The following is a 21394-nucleotide window of genomic DNA, read 5'->3' on the forward strand; positions in this document are numbered from 1 at the left end:
ATTAAAATAAAAATGAAATGTATCACTCTGTGTGTAACTTATTTATATAAAATATGGGAGTTCCACTTTTTGAATTGAATTACTGAAATAAATTAACTTTTTGATGATATTTTAATTTTATGAGATGCACCTGTAGATTGTGACAGTGGGAAGGGGAGAAGATCCCCCATGTGCTGTAAAAAACGGGGATCGAGGCTGCGGAGGCTGGTGCATCGTAACATGTTACAAAAGGTGAACTTATCCTTTAAGCTCAGGGGAAGTGACCAGGGCACAGCATTTCTGGCAAGATCAACAAGTATTATCTGTACTTGCTAATAATTTTCTTAGTCTGAAAAGTAAAATCTAATGCAACCACCATTATCCTAGACCTGGAAACTGCAATAGATTACATATTTGTTTTTGGGTTTAGATCTGGTTTATTGCAATGCTGTAGTAGAGCTGCACGATTCTGGATAAAATGAGAATCACAATTTTTTTGCTTAGAATAAAGATCACGATTCTCAGCGCAATATCTTTTACATTATTCAAAAGAAATTGGGCTACTTTTACTGCTTCGCTTTTTTTTTTTTTATTCATTCATTAAAGTGTATTTTTTCCCAAAAAACTGCATTCGAAAGACGTCTGCACAAATACAGTGTGACATGAAAGATTGCAACGATCGCCATTTTATTCTCTAGGGTCTCTTCTAAATTGCAGCTCCTGGACCAGCTGGTCTGCCAGCTCAGCAAATGCAGGGGGAAGACCCTCCAGGTCACGGCATAAAAGCTTAGCCCACTCAGTCAGAATTTGCGACACCAGTGCCGAACCAGCCAGAGTGTACATATTGCGGGCCGCGGCCTCCGCCTTTCCGTCAGTCGGGTCCTTAAAGGCCGTGGACTCTTCTACCGGAATCATGGTGGCCTTGTTCAATCTGGAAACCGGAGGGTTCACCACCGGTGGAACAGTCCACTTCTTAATAAGGGACTCCTCATAGGGGTATCGCATAGTAAATCGCTTAGGGACCTCAAGGGGACGCTTTGGTCGATCACACTCTTTAGCAACAATTCTGTCAAAATAGACTGGGAAAGGAAACCCCTTTGCCACTCTGGATGGTTTGCCAAAAGGAACCTGCGCCTCCATCGCAGCTGCAGCTGCGTCCTCCATCTTTAAGGTGTCATTCACAGATACAATCAGTGCTTCCACCAGCGCCTTTTGTGTGCAGTTGCCAATGTGGAGGAATCATCCTCACTATCTGAGGATTTCGGGTGCGTAGTCGCAGACCCAGCAGGGAGACCCACGTTCGCAGCGGGCGAATCAGATTCAGGATCTGATGAGACAGATGAGGCAGGGGAAGGCGGGGGGCGCTTTTTACTAGCCTGTTGCCAAAAGCCACCTCCACCCGGGACACAAAGGACTCCAGGACCGCCGTCAGTGCATCAATAAATGGTAGGCCCCGGCAGCCTCAGAGAGGGGATGAGGTGGGGAAATGTGCGCCAAAGAGTTCATGAGTCACCAAGGGGACCCCACAAAAAGTGGAAAACACTGCAAAGGGACAACACCCACCGCGCTGGCAGCACCACTTGGTCGCCAGGCACAAAGCACCAATCGATCCTCAGCAGAGAGGGAGAGGACCCCACCCAACCAGCAGAAACAGGCACCTGCAGCCACCAGGATAATCTGCACTCCATGTGCAGCGATGAGGAAGTGAAAAGATCCAGGAGTCAGCCCCAGGTGATGAAAAGGGGCTCCCACCGCCGAAAGCGCCGCCCACAGGTCTCCACTGTCATGGTCGCTGCTATTTGCAATGGCAAATCACAGCAAAATAGCCGCTGGACTACACAAACATGGCCGCTGTGCATAGAGCACACAGGCTACAGCAAAATGGCTGCACCACAAGGCTCCCAGGGACCAGGAAGGATCCCTAGGCCTCAAGGACAGGCCCAGGCAGGACGGGGGGCCCTGGCAGGAGCCCCCACCAGGTACAACCCCCCGCACAGCCATCGTCTGGTCGCCCCCCCATCGCCAGCATAGCATCCTGCCCCCACCCACACAGCCCAAGCATTAGAAAAGAACCCAGGGGTCTGACCATCCCAAGGAGGGGCCCACATCCACTCCAAAACCCTCCAGGAGAGGGGGAGGGACAGCTACTCACCTTACCAGGAACCAGACGGGCATCGCTCCAGGCAGAACCCCTCGCCATCAAAATGGGGGGGGGGCTGTCGCCCAGGAGGAACGCTGCGACTCAGGCCGAGACCGCGTCGTATGCAACCTTGTGATGCGTTTAACTAGCAGGCCAGCCCCCGTCCGGTGGGGCTATGCAGGAAAAAAAGAATTTCTATCTAAAAATAAAAAATTTCAAGGACCAGAGATCCAAGCAAGAAACTAGGCCCTTACTCCTGACTGGGCAGAAAAAAAACTGGAGTACCTATAGCAGAGAGAAGGAGCATACCCACCTGGGACTGCCTATAGACGTAGCCAGACTTTTTTCTGCCTAGTGTCCTACTCCTGTAGGGGGCAGTATAACACAATGGTTAAGAGGATCAGGAGCTGTGTCTGTCAATGAACGAAAGAGAAATAGTGATTTTAACTTGTAAGCAACAAGTGTCAGAAGAAGGCTTAGTCTTTAAGAGGTTAAACTGCCCTCACTTACAGACAAAAGTTCATTCCTTTGATCTAAAAGAACAAAATGATACATTGTAAAACATTGTGTTTATAGTTCTCTCCCAGCCTTAATAATGTTGATAAACATTTTCCTGAGGCTCTTTTTTTTTTTTTTTGACAGCTGTGAGTGAGCAGAGAACAGCTCTGTATGAATCGCAGACATGCCGTTTTAAGATCGTGAGGGGGGGGGGGGGGTGAATCGGGATCGTGATTTTTAAACAATTAATCGTGCAGCTCTATGCTGTAGCATGGATTTTCCATATCCTACAAAACTGGAGGCAGACGGCGGCACAGAGGCCAGACTGGTTACCTGTATGGGTGGCTCAATCATGATCCACGCTGGCAGCATCATGCTTGGATTAAGTGGCTGGGTTCCTACGCGAAAGTAAACGACTCCACTGGTGTCACATGCCCAGATGTTCTGATTGCCACAGGATAGGCTGCACAGCTTCACTGGTCCTAAAGTTACACAGAGAGGGAAAGAATAAAATAAGACACAAACACAAAACACTGGATCTGATTCATAAGTATGCCTTAAAATGAACTCCACAAATTCAGACCCATCTTCCTCCTGGGCACCATTTGCAATACAATCACATACCAGGGACCAGGGAAGTGCCAACTTTATATTGCTGGCATACCTAGGCCAGCCATATTAAACATCTGTTTTAGCAATTCTAAACCAGCAAATACACTGGGAGTAACTTGTGTCTTTAGCTTGGGGCATGATCCAGACATGGCTATTCTCTGCTGGGTCTCTTTGCGCAAGAGCCGTATTCCAAAGCACGCTGGGAGGACTGCAGAAAACTGCTTTGCCATTCCCAGGCAGGCTGTGCAAGCACATACATTTCATGACATTAGTCTTCAAATCAATCCCTGTGAGGCCTTTTGGATCTTAGGCCCAAGCCCTTTTTCCTACAAACTAAGCCTGAGCCCATGGCCTCCCTCCCAACATTAGGACTCACGCCTCATCATTCAAGAGCCAGGTTCCCTAACCTCTACTGCCCATTGAGGCTAAAGTATTACTTTTGATATATAACCTTATATAAAATTCCATGTTCCTTTTAAAAATTGATATTCCACATAAAATTGCCACACGAGCCATTTTGTAATGTAATGTTGCATAAAATATCCTTTTCATTTAAATTTACAGCTGCTGTAATTTTCTAAAAATATAAAAAAAACATTCAATGCATAATATCAAAGGAAAATAGTCTTAGTGGGTGTGATTTAATCATACAGGAGACATCCAATCCTAGTAAACAGATAAAAGAACCAAGGACTCTGATCCATTACCTCTAAGTGTAAAGGATACTGGTACATGGGAATAAAAATTGTGGATATGTTGAGGAAGGCTCCTGATGGGTGAGCATGACACAATCACTTCACATATTGAAAAAACATAGTTTATTAAATTTTCAAGTCATTAATATAAAATGAACAAACATTTAAAAGAGAAAAACATTTTCCATAGTACATTCAGTACAACAGTCCCGATAAATCTCACATGTGCCCTGGGACAGGTCTGACGCGTTTCGCCCTTAGATGGGCTTTTTCAAAGACCATAGCCAGTCCCGGGTGGACACATGAAAAAAGAGATTGGGGATGGTTGTTGGTGACCAGGGGTTCGTATAACCCGATGCACTATTTCACACTCACGCTCAAGGAAGTGCAGACTGGGCACCTCCAGCCCCCAAAGAGGGGCAGGAAGAGTCGTCCCAAAAGATGGGGTGTCGAGCCCCGCCCCTTATTCCAGAGGAGATCAAATATAAGATCAAGGACCTCGGGGGAACAGAAGAGGGCTATCCAAAAACAGGAATAAAATATCCCCTAAATGGGGTAGCTCCGTGGGCTCTGTTATGATGCGCGCCACGCCAGACCAGGACACCTCCGCCGCCAACCACGAACGGAGGCTAAAACATTCAATGCAATATGGCAAGCGGGAGGTGTTTTGTATGCCGTCTGTATACAGAATGCTCCCATAAATGTCATTAACTGCTTGTGTGATTTTTTTCAGATGTCTGCACAAAGATACAAATCTGATTTTAGGCATCCCCTGCAATTGGAATTTCATTTTTGGTGCGATACTCCTCAAGGCTTGTCTAATAAAGGGATACAGACACTGTAGTTTTCCTTAGAACACAGAGACCTCCTAAGATTGGATATATATAAGGGCTGTATACCGATGTCGGCTTTGCCACAGTTACCTTGTTAGCTTGCCATATCCATGGTATGACACCAGCTCATACATCCCTTATTGGAACATTCTATTTTACTCTCAAGAACGTAACCACCCTTTGCGGACTCTGGCATAATTAAAGTCGAGGGCAACTCCAAGCTCTCTCCATGCTTTCGAGACCATTCCTTTTAGTCCTCTGAGAACTTTAGGCTCCTCCAGAAGAAACACCTGTACAATCCCTTAAGACCTCTTGAGCGTATCTGAAAACTAACGCCAGACCTATTTTTTCAAAGACTACACTCCTCTGACTTGAAGGTTGATTTACTAAAACTGGAGGGTGCAAAATCTGGTGCAGCTGTGCATAGAAACCAACCGGCTTTTAAATTTAGCTTGTTCAGTTAATCTTTGACTTTAAAACCTGGAAGCTAATTGATTACAGCTGCACCAGATCTGCACTCTCCAGTTTTATTAAGTCAACACCATGTCTCACGCTACATAACTCATGGGGAATACAATAGCAATTGTAAAGTCTCGTTTTTTGTTTTTCCAATAAAAACAAACATGTTATACTTCCCCACTCTGTTCCAGTGAATTTGCACAGAGCAGCCTGGATCCTCCTCTTCTCGGGTCCCTGTTCTGTGCTCCTGGCCCCTCCCTCCTGGTGAGTGCCCCCACAGCAAGCAGCTTGCTATGGAGCCACCCGAACCGAGTCACAGATCCTTGTGTCCATTCAGACACGGAGTTGTGGCCTGGCCCCGTCCCCTCTCTCTCCTGACTGGCTGACAGCAGCGGGAGCCAAAAGAGCCGCTGCTGTGTCTCAGCCAATCAGGAGGGAGAGTCTCGGATGGCCGAGACACTCCTGGACTTTGCTAGACAGAGATGGGGCTAGGGTAAGTGTTAAGGGGGCTGAGGGGGACTGCTGCACCCAGAAAGCTTTTTATCCTAATGCATAGAATGCGTTACGATAAAAAAAAAACCTTCTGCCTTTACAACTCCTTTAATATCACTCTTTCCAAAGATCAAGATATTATTTGTTTTTCCCATAAAGCCTTTATAGCCAATAAGATTCAAGTAGGATATACAAAAAGGCACAAACTTCACCTCTCCCACCTGCCAGCATTGTAATGCACCAGAGGGAATCAATATGGTTTGTCTTTTGGACCTGTCCAGTCATACCTGCCTTTTGTAACAAGATCTCTGAAATCATTACAGAAAAAAAATCATCCAGGTCAACATACCTGCTACACCTACACTGAAATCCCCGAATAAGGTTACAAGAAAAAACATTCCTTATACACCGACTCAATGCAGCTAAAGCTTGCATACCTGTTTTGTGGAAACAAACAAAACCCACTCCTATTGTCCAAAGACTGATCAAGGCAAACGAGATTCAACATCGAGGATCTGACTTTGCCCCTTCAAAACCGAGATGAGCAATTCAGATTTAAAGTTGTTGTAAAGTCTTGTGTTTTTTTTTTTTTTTAAATAACAAACATGGTATATTACCTCCTCTGTGCAGTGGTATTGCCCAAGGCAGCCTGGATCCTCCGCTTCTCGGGTTTCTTTTCTCTGCTCCTGGCACCTCCCTCCTGTCCAGTACCCCTACAGCAAGCAGCTTTCTATGGGGGCACCGAGCCAAGTTGCAGCTCTGTGTACCTATGCAGACACAGAGCTGCTGTTCGGCCCACCCCCTCTCTCTCCTGATTGGCTAAATGACTTTAACTGGCAGCAGCAGAAGCCAATGGCGCCGCTGCTGTTTCTCAGCCAATCAGGAGGGAGGGTCCCAGACGTCCGAAGGACTCGTGGACATCGCTGGATAGAGATGGGTAAGTATTAGGAGGTGCTGGGACGGCTGCTACACACAAAAGGCTTTTTACCTTAATGCATAGAATTTATTAAGATATAAAAATCTTCTGACTTTACAACTCCTATAACACAGAATTCCGGCTTTACCCTAACTATTCCTAAAACTGTCCCCTTCCCCCTCCAAACACACATGCCTACTTAGCTGTGTAAGAAAGATGTATATACTTACCTATTTTTAGCTCGCTCCAGTCTGGCCATGTGAACTCCTCTGTGCCAGCTAGTGGTGGCTGCAGGGGAGAGGAGAGAACACTACGACAACAGCTACTAAAGCCTGGACCGGCCCATAGGCTTCAGTGGCCCATTCGTTGTTGGTACTCCCACCTCTCCCCTGTAACCTCACTGGCTGACACGGGATTACGTGCCGGGCTCAGTACGGCCTGAATATAGGCAAGTATAGGAATCGCTTTCTTACAGGAGGTTAGGTAGCATACAGTCATGGCCAAAAATAGTGGCACCCCTGTAATTCTGTCAGATAATGCACCACTATATTGTCAGCACCCATTAATTGATACAGAGGAGTTTAATTAAAAATTACAGGAGCATCACACACTTGGAATGCAATTATTTCTTACAATTTTGAGAAAGTGCCGATAATTTTGTCTAGTCCATTTTTGGAGTTTTGCGTGCAATGTGTAAGATTTGGCTTATTGGTTCTCCACTTTTTTGTGTCATTGTAATACAAACAAAAAGAAATACATATGAGAATGCCTGAACATTTGTAACTGCAATACATTTTCTGGGCGAAGTGGTGCATTAGGAAATTGGAAAAGAAGGAAATGTTGGACTTTATTGGCACTATTAGTTAAAATTGTGTACTTTATTAAGAGATAGTTTAAAATTATGACAAAAAAACAAAAGAACAAAGATACAGACCTTAAAAAAGGAGGCAAATGGCCTCAGATACATGTGCATACATGGTCACACATATAATATGTTACATGTAAATATTGAAAAACAATAGCGGTATAACACATCACATATTTTGATAGAGCTCAAAGAGGATTACAGTAAGAGATGCTGAAGTGGTGCATTATCCAACAGAAATGCAGGAGTGCTGATATTTCTGACCATGACTGTAGGTGTTAGGAGGGAAGGGACAGTTTTAAGAATAGTTAGGGTTAAAGTGGAAGCAAACCCTCCTATCATTTTCAGGCACGGAAGCTGCCATCTTGGCCTGCCATGATTCTGCACGTGATCAGTTATGACACCAGCCATTGGATGGTTTGACAGTTTGGTTGAGTGCAAAAGCAATGTGACAGTTACATTCCCGACACGTACCAGGAATGTAACCGTTTTTTGAAACTATTGATTAGATAGGTTTACCTCTGCTTTAAGCTGCAATTCTACTTTAATGAAGACTGAGCCCTCAATTAAGAATCAGTCTGGACCAACATATTGTAAAATAAAACAGTCATTTCTTCAGAAAAGAAAAAAAGGAAGGAATCTGAAACAAAAGTTTGTTAAACAAATTGGAGTAACACTTTAAAGTCCAACTCCATCCAAAACAATTCCCTCAGTTTTGGATAAAAGCGAGGGGAGGCAGCGTTCCTCTCAGCCATTTTATTTATACAGGGTCCCTTTAACCACCTCCTTCCCAAGCCCAATCTGACACTTTGCGCCTACATGTAAAAATCTACTTTTTTTTTTTGCGAGAAAATTACTTAGAACCCCCAAACATATAGAATTAAATGGGCGTTGACATTTTTTTTATGTCACACAGCATCAACTGCATCAGCACAAGTTTCTTTTACTGTTGTCACAGAAACAAGTAAGAGAAAATCTGACCAATGAGGGTCGGACAAAAAAAAAATATAAACAGAAACATATTTTTTTTAAATAATATTGAATAATTAATAATAATTAAATTATTATTATTATATAGTATTTATATAGCGCCGGCAGTTTACGCAGCACTTTACAACTTGAGGGTAGACAGTACAAATACAATACACTTCAATACAGAAGGACCATAATAGTCTTTTGTTACACCATAAGTTCAGAGCAGTAAATGCTGAAAGAAAGTCGACTCCTGCTAATAAGAATTTTGCAATATATATATAAAAAAAAATATCACACACGCACACACTTTTTGATCTCCTTTGCCTTTAATAGTTGGGAAACGTCTTCAATAATTTATTCTATTTTCTGCAATCATTTTTCATGTTTCTAGGCAACTTGGATGTATTCCTTTAAATAAGATGAAAGATATTGACAGGGGCGTACTATCCGCAGATTCCAAGATAAAAGCATATAAACCGCTCTCCCGGTGTTGGTTAGTAACCTGCTGGGACAACACCCCAAACAAAACACACAGCCCACTGGATAGACAGGTGAGGTTTCAGAGGGATGGGCTCTGTACACAATGGAGGAGATTTGCTAAAGGGTACAAACGCACAAAGTACAGTAGATCTCAGAGAAAACGAAAGTGACTTTTGTACGTAGCAGTGACAGGTCAAATGCTGGGGCTTCTATAGATGGGTAGATACAGTGGATAAAATAAGTATTGAACACGTCACCATTTTTCTAGCTAAATATATTTCTAAAGGTGCTGTTGACATGAAATTTTCACCAGGTCGGTAACAACCCATGCAATCCAGACATACAAAGAAACCAAAACAAATATATTCAGAAATGAAGTTATGTGTAATAAAATGGAATGACACGAGGACAAAGTATTGAACACATGAAGAAAGGGGGATGCAAAAAGATATGGGAAGCCAAGACACCAGCTGAAATCTATCAGTAATTAGATGCAATCCTGCCCCTTGTCAGTGCAAATATCAGCTGGTCCAGTCTCAACTGATAGCCTATAGAAAAGGTGTCTCATTACCAAGGTGTCACACAAGAAACATCTCATGATGGGTAAAAGCAAAGAGCTCTCTCAAGACCTTTGCAACCTTTTTGTTGCAAAACATACGGATGACCACGCAAGACTCCATTGCAGAAAAAAAAGAAGCATATAGAAGCTCGTTTAAAGTTTGCTGCTCAACATTTAGACAAGCCTGTGAAATACTGGGAGAATATAGTCTGGTCAGATGAGACCAAAATTGAAATCTTCGGATGCCATAATAGACACGTTTGGAGGTCAAATGGCACATCACCCCCCAAAAAACCCCCATACCAACAGTGACGTTTGGGGGCGGGAACATCATGGTGTGGGCGGGGCTGTTTTTCAGCATACGGTACCGGCAAACTTCATATCGTTGAAGGATGAATGGAAGAACGTACCAAGACATTCTTAATAAAAATCTGCTGCCATCTACCAGGATGATGAAGATGAAACGAGGGTGCACATTTCAGCAAGACAATGATCCCAAACACAAAGCCAAGGAAACCCTCAATTGGTTTCAAAGAAAGAAAATTAAGCTTCTAGAATGGCCCAGCCAATCACCTGAATTGAATCCAATAGAAAATATATGCAAAGAACTAAATAGAAGAGGCCCATGGAATCTTCAAGATTTGAAGACTGTGTGTGTGGAAGAATGGGCCAAAATCACACCTGAGCATTGCTGCAACTAGTTTCCCCATACAGGAGGCGTCTTGAAGCTGTCATTACCCAAATAGGATTTTGTACCAAGTATTAAATTATTAAACATATTTCAGTTAGTGTGTTCAATACTTTTTCCCCTCTGTCATTTCATTTTGTTACACATAACCTAATTTCTGAACTTCTTTGTTTTGGTTTCTTTGTATGTATAGATTGCATGGGTTTTTACTGGCATGTTGTAACAATTTCGTGTCAATAGCACCTTTAGGGCCCTTTCACACGGGGCGCTCCGTATGTCCGCAAATCATCCTATTTTTTTGCGGATGATTTGCGGACATAATGTAAGTCTATGGCATTGCGGATGTCAGCAGAATACCATCCGCTGACATCCGATTTTCCTCCTGTCAGTTCTGTTCCGTTTTTTGGAACTGAAAAAATCCTATTTTTGTTCCGTTCAAAAAACGGAAAGGAAGGAAAATCGGATGTCAGCGGTGTCATCCGCTGACATCCGCGATCCCCATAGACTTACATTAGGTCCGCATATCATCCGCAAACGGATGGGATGATATGCGGACCTACGGAGCGGATGACAGAAATGTCATCCGCTCCGTGAAAAAAAAAAAAAAAAAAAAGTCCCGCAGCGGACCTTTCACACGGAAAGCCCGTGTGAAAGAGCCCTTAGAAATAAAAAAAAATATTTTTTTTTTTTTTTTTTTTTAAAAGCCCGAAGCGTGTGAAATCACACTCAAAAAAGACTTCGCACCCAGTGCATAAAAAAGTGCACACACGCAAACGTGAACACACAAAAACTGCACAGGGTGTGCGAAATGGTCTGGCCTCCGAAGAGGTTGGACCTATACCTTGATCCCCCGGGGCGCAAGACTCCTGACAGGGACTGAGGTACTTCCTATGGTTTGCCTGGCCGAGACCTGGCAAACCCCGTTCTCCAGGGGGACTGCCGAAACAGCCCACACCAAGTACTGGGTGGGGCTCCCCCGAAGGGAGACCCCCATGAGAGAGGGCGAACTAAGCCAGAAGGCCATGTCCACCCCCTCCCAAGACTTTCAAGGTAGGCCCAGAGACCCACACCGTACTCGTCGTGCAGGAAGAGAAGAGTGAAAGTGAAGTGACACACCACAAAGAAAAATACACACAAACAAAAAGGTGGGGAAGGGGAAGTGGAGGAGTGAATTAGTGCCTAAGTGAAAAACAAAGGCAGGCCTTCCGGCCGGAATAAAAATTCCTCGGGTCGAAGCCAAAAGGCCTTGCCCAAGAGGCAGGTGCTTAAAAAAGTGTGTAGGTGCAGTGACCATGGTGCCGAAAAACTCAAGGCGAGCTGCCCCTCACCAGTGAGAATTAAGGCACCCCTGGGCTGCCACCCCAGGGGCACATACACTACGGGCTTTTTCTACCCCGGCCCAATGGCCAGACCGAGTGTAGCCCTTACCTACCAGGAGGTTTGGAACGTGGACAGCTTAGAGAGAGCCTGCCTTCAACTGGGGACAAGCCTTTTGCAAGGCCAGATTCAACCCAGGAGGAAAGGCCCTCCCACCGCCATCCTAATTCCTCACCAATTACATCCAGGAGCAATACAGACCGGCCTCCATGACGAACCAGCCCTCTTGCTCCCTTCAAACTGGTAGGGGCGGACCCATTCAAACCAGAAGGCAATGGACAACTCCGGCTTTCTCTGATGTGGCTTACTTCCCAGTCCCCCGGTTGTTCCGGAGCGCCCTGGTTCATTTCGGCCCCCACCGATACTAACCATCAGGTTCCATACCAACTGATAAGGACAGATTTTTTTTTTTTTTTTTTAAGCCCGTAGCGTGTGCAACACACTCAAAAGACTAAACCCGGTGCATAAAAAAGTGCACACACACAAAGTGAGTAACACAAAAAAGCACAGGGTGTGCGACAACGTATGGTCTTCCCTCCGAAGAGGTAGGACCCGAAACCTCAATCCCCCGGGGCGCAAGACTCCTGACAGGGACATAAGGTACTCATGGTCTGTCTGGCCGAAACCAGACCGACCCCGTTCTTCAGGGGGACTGCCGAAACAGCCCCCACCGAGTACTAAGTAGGGCTCCCCCGAAGGGAGACCCCATGGGAGAGGGCGAACTAAGCCAAAAGGCCATATCCACCCCCTCCCAAGACTTAAGGCTGGGCCCGAGGACCCACACACTCCAGTCTGTGCAAATAAAGAAAAAAGGTGAAAGTGCAGGTGACAGACTCCAAATAAAAAGACAGACAAAACATAAAAGTGGGGAAAGGGAAGTGGGGAAAGTGCGATGGTGCCATGTGAGGGACCAAGGCAGGCCTTCCAGCCGGAATAAAAAATTCCTCTGGTGCAAGCCAAAAGGCCTGTCCCAAGAGGCAGGTGTGAAAAAGGTGTGCATAGTGCAGTGACCAAGGTGCCAAAAGAACTCACAGCGAGCTGCCCCTCACCAGTGAGAAATTAAGGCACCCCTGGGCTGCCACCCCAGGGGCACTTACACTACGGGCTTTTTCAATCTCAGCCCCCGGCCAGACCAAATGTAGCCTATCCCCACCAGCAGACATCAGAACCTGGACAGTTTGGGGAGAGCTTACCTACAGCTGGGGACAGGCCCTCTACAAGCCAGATCAACCCAGGAGAGAAAGCCCCCCCCTCGCCATCCTGTTCCTCAGTCCATTACATCTAGGAGCAGTTCCACCGGCCCCCCCGAACCGGCTTCCCGCCCCCTTCAAACTGGTTAGGACAGTTCAACCCATTCGAATCAGAAGGCGGCGGGCCCCACATGCTTTCCCAGATGACCTACTTCCCATACCTCAATACTCAGAGCGCTCTGGGTTTCGGTCATACTGGTACTAGCTAAGGCCCATACCAACTGATAAGAACAGATACTACACTTGATCTTAGCCAAAAGGCCGAGAAGCGATAATAAAAAATAAAAAAAAATATTTACCTAGAACAATGGTGTAAAATAAGTTAATAACTTATTTTACTCGCTGTATCTTGCCAAGAAGGAGATAGATATCTGCCAATTCTTGAACAGCTCATGGAGACCTAGTACCCAGCACAACTCACATCTGGCCGTGACAGTGGTTGTAGTACTGTGATTTATCACTCCTTCATAAAGATTTAATTCTGGGTAAAAAAAAAAAATGAAAAAAACTTGTACCAGAGACTGCATCTGTTATTTTTACATTTAAAAATGTTTTTTAAACCCCATAATTAGTTTCCCAAATCCATAGTCAAGTGACCTTTCAGGACACCTCTATTAGTGGTAGGTCCAGAGTGATTTGCTTGTTACTCTCCTGATCTCCTCCCAGTCTTGTAGCTCTTGTAAAACATTATTTTAGGGAGTAATTATTTAATGGGCACTGATCAGGGTGCATTTTAGGGGCACTGAGGAGTGAGTGGCCCGGGGCCCGGGCCCTATGTTGCACAATCAATACAGGCAGCCTGAGAGGGGCCCCAGGCCGGCACACTCAGCACTCCCGACCTCACTCCTCTGCACAGACCAACACATGTGTGCGAACACCTTGGGGCAGGAGGGGCCCCACATATCAGAGCCTGCATAGAAACATAGTGCAGGAGAGGCCCCCAGACCTCAGAGAGACCCTGCATAGAGACATGGTGCAGAAGGGGCCCCTAGTCATTGCAACTTACTTTAGAAATTCCCTGCGAGGGTACCATTATCACACATTGTGGTGTTTTTTTGTTAGTATAGCATAAAGGTTAAATTATTTTGTTGTTACATCTGTGCTATATTTGTTTAATGCATGGGAATTTTGGTGTCCTCATAAACTGGCATTTTACAATAAATGTTGCACTTTGTTAAAAAAGATGTAAATATATATATATATATATATATATACATATATATATATATATATACATACATATATATATATATATATATATATATATATATATATATATATATATATATATATATATATATATATATATATATATATATATATATATATACACATACATACATACACACACATAATATCTATCTATATTATATATATATATATATATATATATATATATATATATATATATATATATATATATATATATATATATATATATATATATACACACACACACATATACATACATACACACACACACACACACACACACACACACACACAATATCCATCTATCTATATTTTTATATATATATATATATATATATATATATATATATATATATATACACACACACACACACACACACACACACACACACAATATCTATATATATATATACACATATACACACACACACACACACACACACACAGTCAGGTCCATAAATATTGGGACATCGACACAATTCTAATCTTTTTGGCTCTATACACCACCACAATGGATTTAAAATGTAACAAACAAGATGTGCTTTAACTGCAGACTTTCAGCTTTAATTTGAGGGTATTTACATCCAAATCAGGTGAACGGTGTCGGAATTACAACAGTTTGTATATGTGCTTCCCACTTTTTAAGGGACCAAAAGTAATGGGACAGATAAACAAATATAAATCAAACTTTCACTTTTTAATACTTGGATGCAAATCCTTTGCAGTCAATTACAGCCTGAAGTCTGGAACACATAGACCTCACCAGACGCTGGGTTTCATCCCTGGTTATGCTCTGCCAGGCCTCTACTGCAACTGTCTTCAGTTCCTGCTTGTTCTTGGGGCATTTTCCCTTCAGTTTTGTCTTCAGCAAGTGAAATGCATGCTCAATCGGATTCAGGTCAGGTGATTGACTTGGCCATTGTATAACATTACACTTCTTTCCCTTAAAAAACTCTTTGGCTGTTTTCGCAGTATGCTTCAGGTCATTGTCCATCTGCACTATGAAGCGCCGTCCAATGAGTTCTGAAGCATTTGGCTGAATATGAGCAGATAATATTGGCCGAAACACTTCAGAATTCATCCTGCTGCTTTTGTCAGCAGTCACATCATCAATAAATACAAGAGAACCAGTTCCATTGGCAGCCATACATGCCCACACCATGACACTACCACCACCATGCTTCACTGATGAGGTGGTATGCTTTGGATCATGAGCAGTTCCTTTCCTTCTCCATACTCTTCTCTTCCCATCACTCTGGTACAAGTTGATCTTGGTCTCATCTGTCCATAGGATGTTGTTCCAGAACTGTGAAGACTTTTTTAGATGTTGTTTGGCAAACTCTAATCTGGCCTTCCTGTTTTTGAGGCTCACCAATGGTTTACATCTTGTGGTGAACCCTCTGTATTCACTCTGGTGAAGTTTTCTCTTGATTGTTGACTTTGACATACATACACCTACCTCCTGGAGAGTGTTCTTGATCTGGCCAACTGTTGTGAAGGGTTTTCCTCACCAGGGAAAGAATTCTTCGGTCATCCACCACCGCTGTTTTCCGTGGTCTTCCGGGTCTTTTGGTGTTGCTGAGCTCACCGGCGCATTCTTTTTTTAAGGATGTTCCAAACAGTTGATTTGGCCACACCTAATGTTTTTGCTATCTCTCTGATGGGTTTGTTTTGTTTTTGCAGCCTAATGATGTCTTGCTTCACTGATAGTGACAGCTCTTTGGATCTCATATTGAGAGTTGACAGCAACAAATTACAAATGCAAATAGCACACTTGCAATGAACTCGGGACCATTAATCTACTCCTTGTAAATGGGATAATGAGGGAATAACACACACCTGGCCATGTAACAGCTGAGCAGCCAATTGTCCCATTACTTTTGGTCCCTTAAAAAGTGGGAGGCACATATACAAACTGTTGTAATTCCTACACCTTTCAACTGATTTGGATGTAAATACCCTCAAATTAAAGCTGAAAGTCTGCAGTTAAAGCTCATCTTGTTTGTTTCATTTCAAATCCATTGTGGTGGTGGTGTATAGAGCCGAAAAGATAAGAATTGTGTCGATGTCCCATATTTATGGACCTGACTGTATATATATATATATATATATATATATATATATATATATATATATATATACATACATACATATATACATACACACACACTTTCATTTTTGAGGTGCGGGGGGGGGGGAGGGGGTGGAGAGATCTTGGGCGAATTCCCACAATTTTTCCCAGGACTTGACCCATCTTGGATGGTGGATAATGAAATCTGATCCCACTCTTCATGTAAAAATCCAGGTTATAATCCTTTGTCCACCGCGCTTATGCTCATCAGACGTCCTTTTGCCAGAAACTGTATATGCCGTCATAACCTTTGATACTGTACCTCTCGACACGGCAAATAAATTGGCAACTTCAGGCACAGAGGTACCAGCTAAGCGGGCACCAACAGTTTGCCCTCTTTGAAACTCCGTAAGCTGACTGCGTATTACTAGAAGGGCACACACTGAATGATGAAAGTGAGGCTTCCTACCTGTTAGCTCAGTGTTTTATCACACAGAGGAAGCAAAAGAATGTTAATTCACTTATGCTTTAAAAACTGACCACACTATGCACGAGAGCACAGCGTGTCAGTGCTCTAGCTCTGATGAGAATGCTACATGTTCTCCTCCAATGATCAGACTTGTCATGACACCCCCCTGCACAGCCCTTCACTGGAAAGACCAGTGTACTGCTGTTTCTCCTCCCCTAGCTCTCTGATGTTTTGGCTTTCATTTCTGTTTTAACTTGACGCACAGTCGCATATATGTACATCGTGTTTAAGTGGTTATACCTGCAGCTGTCAGCCATAGCCCCGGTATTAAAAATTTACAGCCGGTCATTTCCATTCCACTAAAAGAAACCTGAGCAACTGATTAGTGGCTGGATCACTTTTAGAAGCAGCAGGAGGGGTTCCCGGGAGGTTTCCCCTGCCCCCCGTTACCTAGTGAGACTATCCTGTTCCCTTGTTTCCTGGGCTTAACCACATCACCAGGGAGCCCAGGATCCAATCTGGCGGTTGCGGCCCATTGCCATAGAGGTGATCGAGGACTGCAACGTCCCCGATCTTCTCTATGGCCTAGGGCAGTGATGGCGAACCTTGGCAACCCAGATGTTTTGGAACTACATTTCCCATGATGCTCAACTACACTGCAGAGTGCATAAGTATCATTGGAAATGTAGTTCCAAAACATCTTGGGTGCCAAGGTTCGCCATCACTGGCCTAGGAGACCAGAAGAGATGAGCATTTCGGCACTTCTGGTTTAGCGTTAAAGCATATCTAAACCCAAAAGCACAAATTTAATCTACTGTAAAATTTCAGCCTACTAGTCCTTAGTGTGGTGGATGCATTAGTTTTCTTTTTTCAAGCTTTTTGGCTTCATTTTCATCTGGTTGAGCTATACTTGTATTCCCTTGGTGGCTAGGTTTACTTTTCCACTGTATGGAGGGAGCCATAGTCATCACTCTAAGCTGCTCTCCTTATATAGACTACAACAGGTCTGTATCTTCATCTTTATTACATGTTGAAGCAGGGCAATTGGTAGTGTACAGAAAATCAGAAAATAGTAAAAAAAAGGTATTCTTTCCAGCACAGCTCAGAAGAAGGGACATGGGCTCTGCATTTCTGGGAAGATCAACAGGTTTTTTTTTCTGCATTTGCTAAAAAAAAAAAAAAAAAAAAAAAAAGGTTCTTAGTGTGAAAAAATAAAACTAATGCAGCTCCAACATCGAAGGACTGTAAGATGCAATATGCTGCATTTTCTGTTCTTGGGTTTAGTTATAATTTAAGATTGTGCCTATTGCAACGCGATTCTCTCAAGCAATGTTTAAAATTAGGAATTTTAATTTCTTTAATAAATCTCACTTTTGGGGGACTGATGCTTTAAGAAGCCGCAGCACATCGAGGAAATCAGTCAGTCAATGGCAGTAATGTGTAAATGCAGATGTCCAAAGCTATGCTATCTGTGCACTGTCAGTCATTCGGGTTTTTGTTGTCCTAGCTCTATAGGTTCTGGCACAAACATGAGATTCTGCAGACTAAATAGCATGGACAGGACTTTGGCCTGAAGCCTGGGCAGAGTGATCTAGATTACAGGGGATTGTCTCATAACATTATGTCATCAGGGGCCTGACCCTGGTACAAGGATGATGCCATGACATATGTACAGCCAGGATATACTATTCTTCCCCTGACTCTTGAAGTACATTTAAGCAGCACCGTCCCAGTGTAATGAGATGGAATGATGAAATTCAGTTTTAGAACCAGCGGTCACTGTCGGGATTTAGAGTATTCAGCTGCATATGGCTGGGACTCTATAGTAAAGTTAATTCATGCAAATGAGCTTTATGGTAAAAAAAAAAAAAAGTCAAACTGCAGGACTCTGTTGTAAAATATTGCTCTCTTTTATCGCATACTTATCACATGTAGTGGGGACACATATATAGGAAAAGTAACCAAAAGTGGACATGGTCTTGAGATTTAAAGAAGCGTCTCATTCTCAGTAGAGAAAGCAGAGAAACTCTACACCAGCAGTATTGCATTCAAATGTACGGAGGTCCAGTCAGAAAAATATATTCTTCTAGCAGAGGTCCTAATCGCATTTGTGGAATAATTGAGATCCTTCACATCACAGCCACCAGTCTCCCCTTGTATCTCAACCCCACTTACATCAGTGTCCTCAGTCCTCCCTGCATATCACACCCCCCTCCCCCTCTTCACATCAAGCCCCCCACAGTAGTGTCCTCCTCCCCCTTTACCCCCCCCACAATAGTGTCCTCCACCACCTCCCCTTCAGCTCCCCCCCTCCCCACAGTAGTTTACTCCCCCCCGCCTCCCCTTCATCTCCCCTCCCCCCACAGTAGTGTGTCCCCCCCCACCACAGTAGTGTCCTCCTCCGCCTTCCCCCCCTCCCCACAGTAGTGTCCTCCTCCGACTCCCCTTCTCCCCCCCAAAATAGTGTCCTCCTTCCCTTTCCCCTTCAACCCCCCCCGTGTCGTCCTCCACCTCCCCTTCATCCCCCCCCATAGTAGTGTCATCCTCCACCTCCCCTTCACCCCCCCCCCCCCACAGTAGTGTCCTCCCCCGCCTCCCCTCCCCCCCCCACAGTAGTGTCCTCCCCCACAGTAGTGTCCTCCTCGGCCTCCCCCACCCTCCCACAGTAGTGTCCTCCTCCGCCTTCCCTTTACCCCTCCCACCACAGTAGTGTCCTCCTCCGCCTCCCCTTTACCCCTCCCACCACAGTGGTGTCCTCCTCTCCCTCCCCTTTACCCCCACCTCCCAACTTGGCTGTCCTCCTCTGCCCCCCTTCACTTCACCCCCCCCCCCCCCAGTCGAGTCATCCTAGGCTGAGAGAGCAGCGGCCGCCATTTGCAATCAAAGTCAGTGAGCCAATGAGGGGAGAGGGGAGGAAGGAGGTGGAGTCAAGTTGTGGCTTTGTGTCTGAATGGACACACACCAGCGGCTCGGCTCAGGTGCCCCCATAGCAAGCTGCATGCTGTGGGGGCACTTGACAGGAGGGAGTGGCCAGGAGTGGTATGAGATCTGAGAACAACACTTTAATATCACTCTAACACTCCTGCCCCACAGGAGCACAAAGCAGAGTGGAAGGCGGGAGGCACAACAGCACTGGATGGAGGGCAGGAGTGGAAGCTACTGGAGCTAACTTTTCAGATTAACAATTTGGTGACTGGTTGCTAGGACTGCCCTGAATCCTAGTGACCAATCACCAGCTGGTTACCTTAAAAGTTAACTTGGACAGCTCCAGAGGAAGAGGTTAACCCTCGAAACGCGTCAGCCGTCATCTTATCGGATATGGACGAATTTATGGACTATTCCTGACATTTGAGCAACTGAGCTCGATATGATTTATTTTCACCTAGGTTTGTGAGTAGCCATTTTTAAATGTTGTATGAATAAAGCCTGTTAATGAGGATAATGCGTTAGGTCGGTGCGCCCTTTCTTTGTTTTTCTTTGCCTCTAGAGCCTCATTTCCTGCCTGGCAGACTTCCAGTATAATCAAGCCCTTTCCTCCAGAGTCTGTCCCTAGCCTGCCCCTTTCACTCAATGGATTTCAATTCTTTCAATCATGGAGGTTCACGGTCACATGTTGCCATCAACTAGGGTGGGATCTGTGTGCAAATACAGTCTAAAAATGCCCACTCCTAAAGACAGACATCCACCTGTCAAGGGACTTTGATATTTACATAACTCCTTCCAAGATTCCGCCATAAGCTTTCATCAGGGCTGAGGTCTTTAGAGAGGAGTACTAAGGCAGGGTGCTGTGATTTTTTCATAAAGATTTGTACAGCTCCCTACCAGCTCCTCCCATCAGCCAAGATCTGCCTGCATTGCATCGAGAAGCACATAGACCCTCATCACTGGGTCTTAAAAAAAAAAAAAAGTATTTAATGAAAACAAAGGCTTTATTTAAAGAGGTCATTAGCATGTTGATGAGGGGAAAGGAGGAGCCATGGAATGCAATATATAAGCAGATTAAACTTCAGCCTAAAGCCCAGTAATTAAAAGCTCTCTGATGGGATTTAAAAGGTAAAGTTCACCTTTGGGAACCACTGTTGCAGCCTCTCCCCGATCCCACTGCTGCAGCCTCTCCCCGACCCCACTGCTGCAGCCTCTGCCCGACCCCACTGCTGCAGCCTCTGCCCGACCCCACTGCTGCAGCCTCTGCCCGACCCCACTGCTGCAGCCTCTGCCCGACCCCACTGCTGCAGCCTCTGCCCGACCCCACTGCTGCAGCCTCTGCCCGACCCCACTGCTGCAGCCTCTGCCCGACCCCACTGCTGCAGCCTCTGCCCGACCCCACTGCTGCAGCCTCTGCCCGACCCCACTGCTGCAGCCTCTGCCCGACCCCACTGCTGCAGCCTCTGCCCGACCCCACTGCTGCAGCCTCTGCCCGACCCCACTGCTGCAGCCTCTGCCCGACCCCACTGCTGCAGCCTCTGCCCGACCCCACTGCTGCAGCCTCTGCCCGACCCCACTGCTGCAGCCTCTGCCTTATCCCACTGCTGCAGCCTCTCCCTTATCCCACTGCTGCAGCCTCTCCCTTATCCCACTGCTGCAGCCTCTCCCTGATCCCACTGCTGCAGCCTCTCCCTGATCCCACTGCTGCAGCCTCTCCCTGATCCCACTGCTGCAGCCTCTCCCTGATCCCACTGCTGCAGCCTCTCCCTGATCCCACTGCTGCAGCCTCTCCCTGATCTGCTGCCTGTAGTGACAAAGTCAGGAACCTTCTTCCCGATCTCGCTGTCACAATTTAAATTCAAAAACAAACAAAAAAAATTAACTACCAGGGCGCTGTGG

The 21394-nt window shown here is 45.1% G+C and overlaps 1 protein-coding gene across 1 annotated transcript in view; it reads right to left on the reverse strand.

Annotated features, from left to right (window-relative positions):
- TECPR2 (tectonin beta-propeller repeat containing 2) overlaps nt 1–21394 on the reverse strand; it is a 140452-nt gene that overhangs the window by 33896 nt on the left and 85162 nt on the right. The window contains exon 16 of the mRNA XM_082242646.1: nt 2951–3099. Within this exon, the coding sequence (XP_082098772.1) occupies nt 2951–3099 (149 nt within the window). The remainder of the gene's footprint in view (nt 1–2950; nt 3100–21394) is intronic.

The sequence above is a fragment of the Pelophylax lessonae genome (genome assembly GCF_965119305.1).
Source record: "Pelophylax lessonae genome assembly, chromosome: 13".
Taxonomy (NCBI): Eukaryota; Metazoa; Chordata; class Amphibia; order Anura; family Ranidae; genus Pelophylax; species Pelophylax lessonae.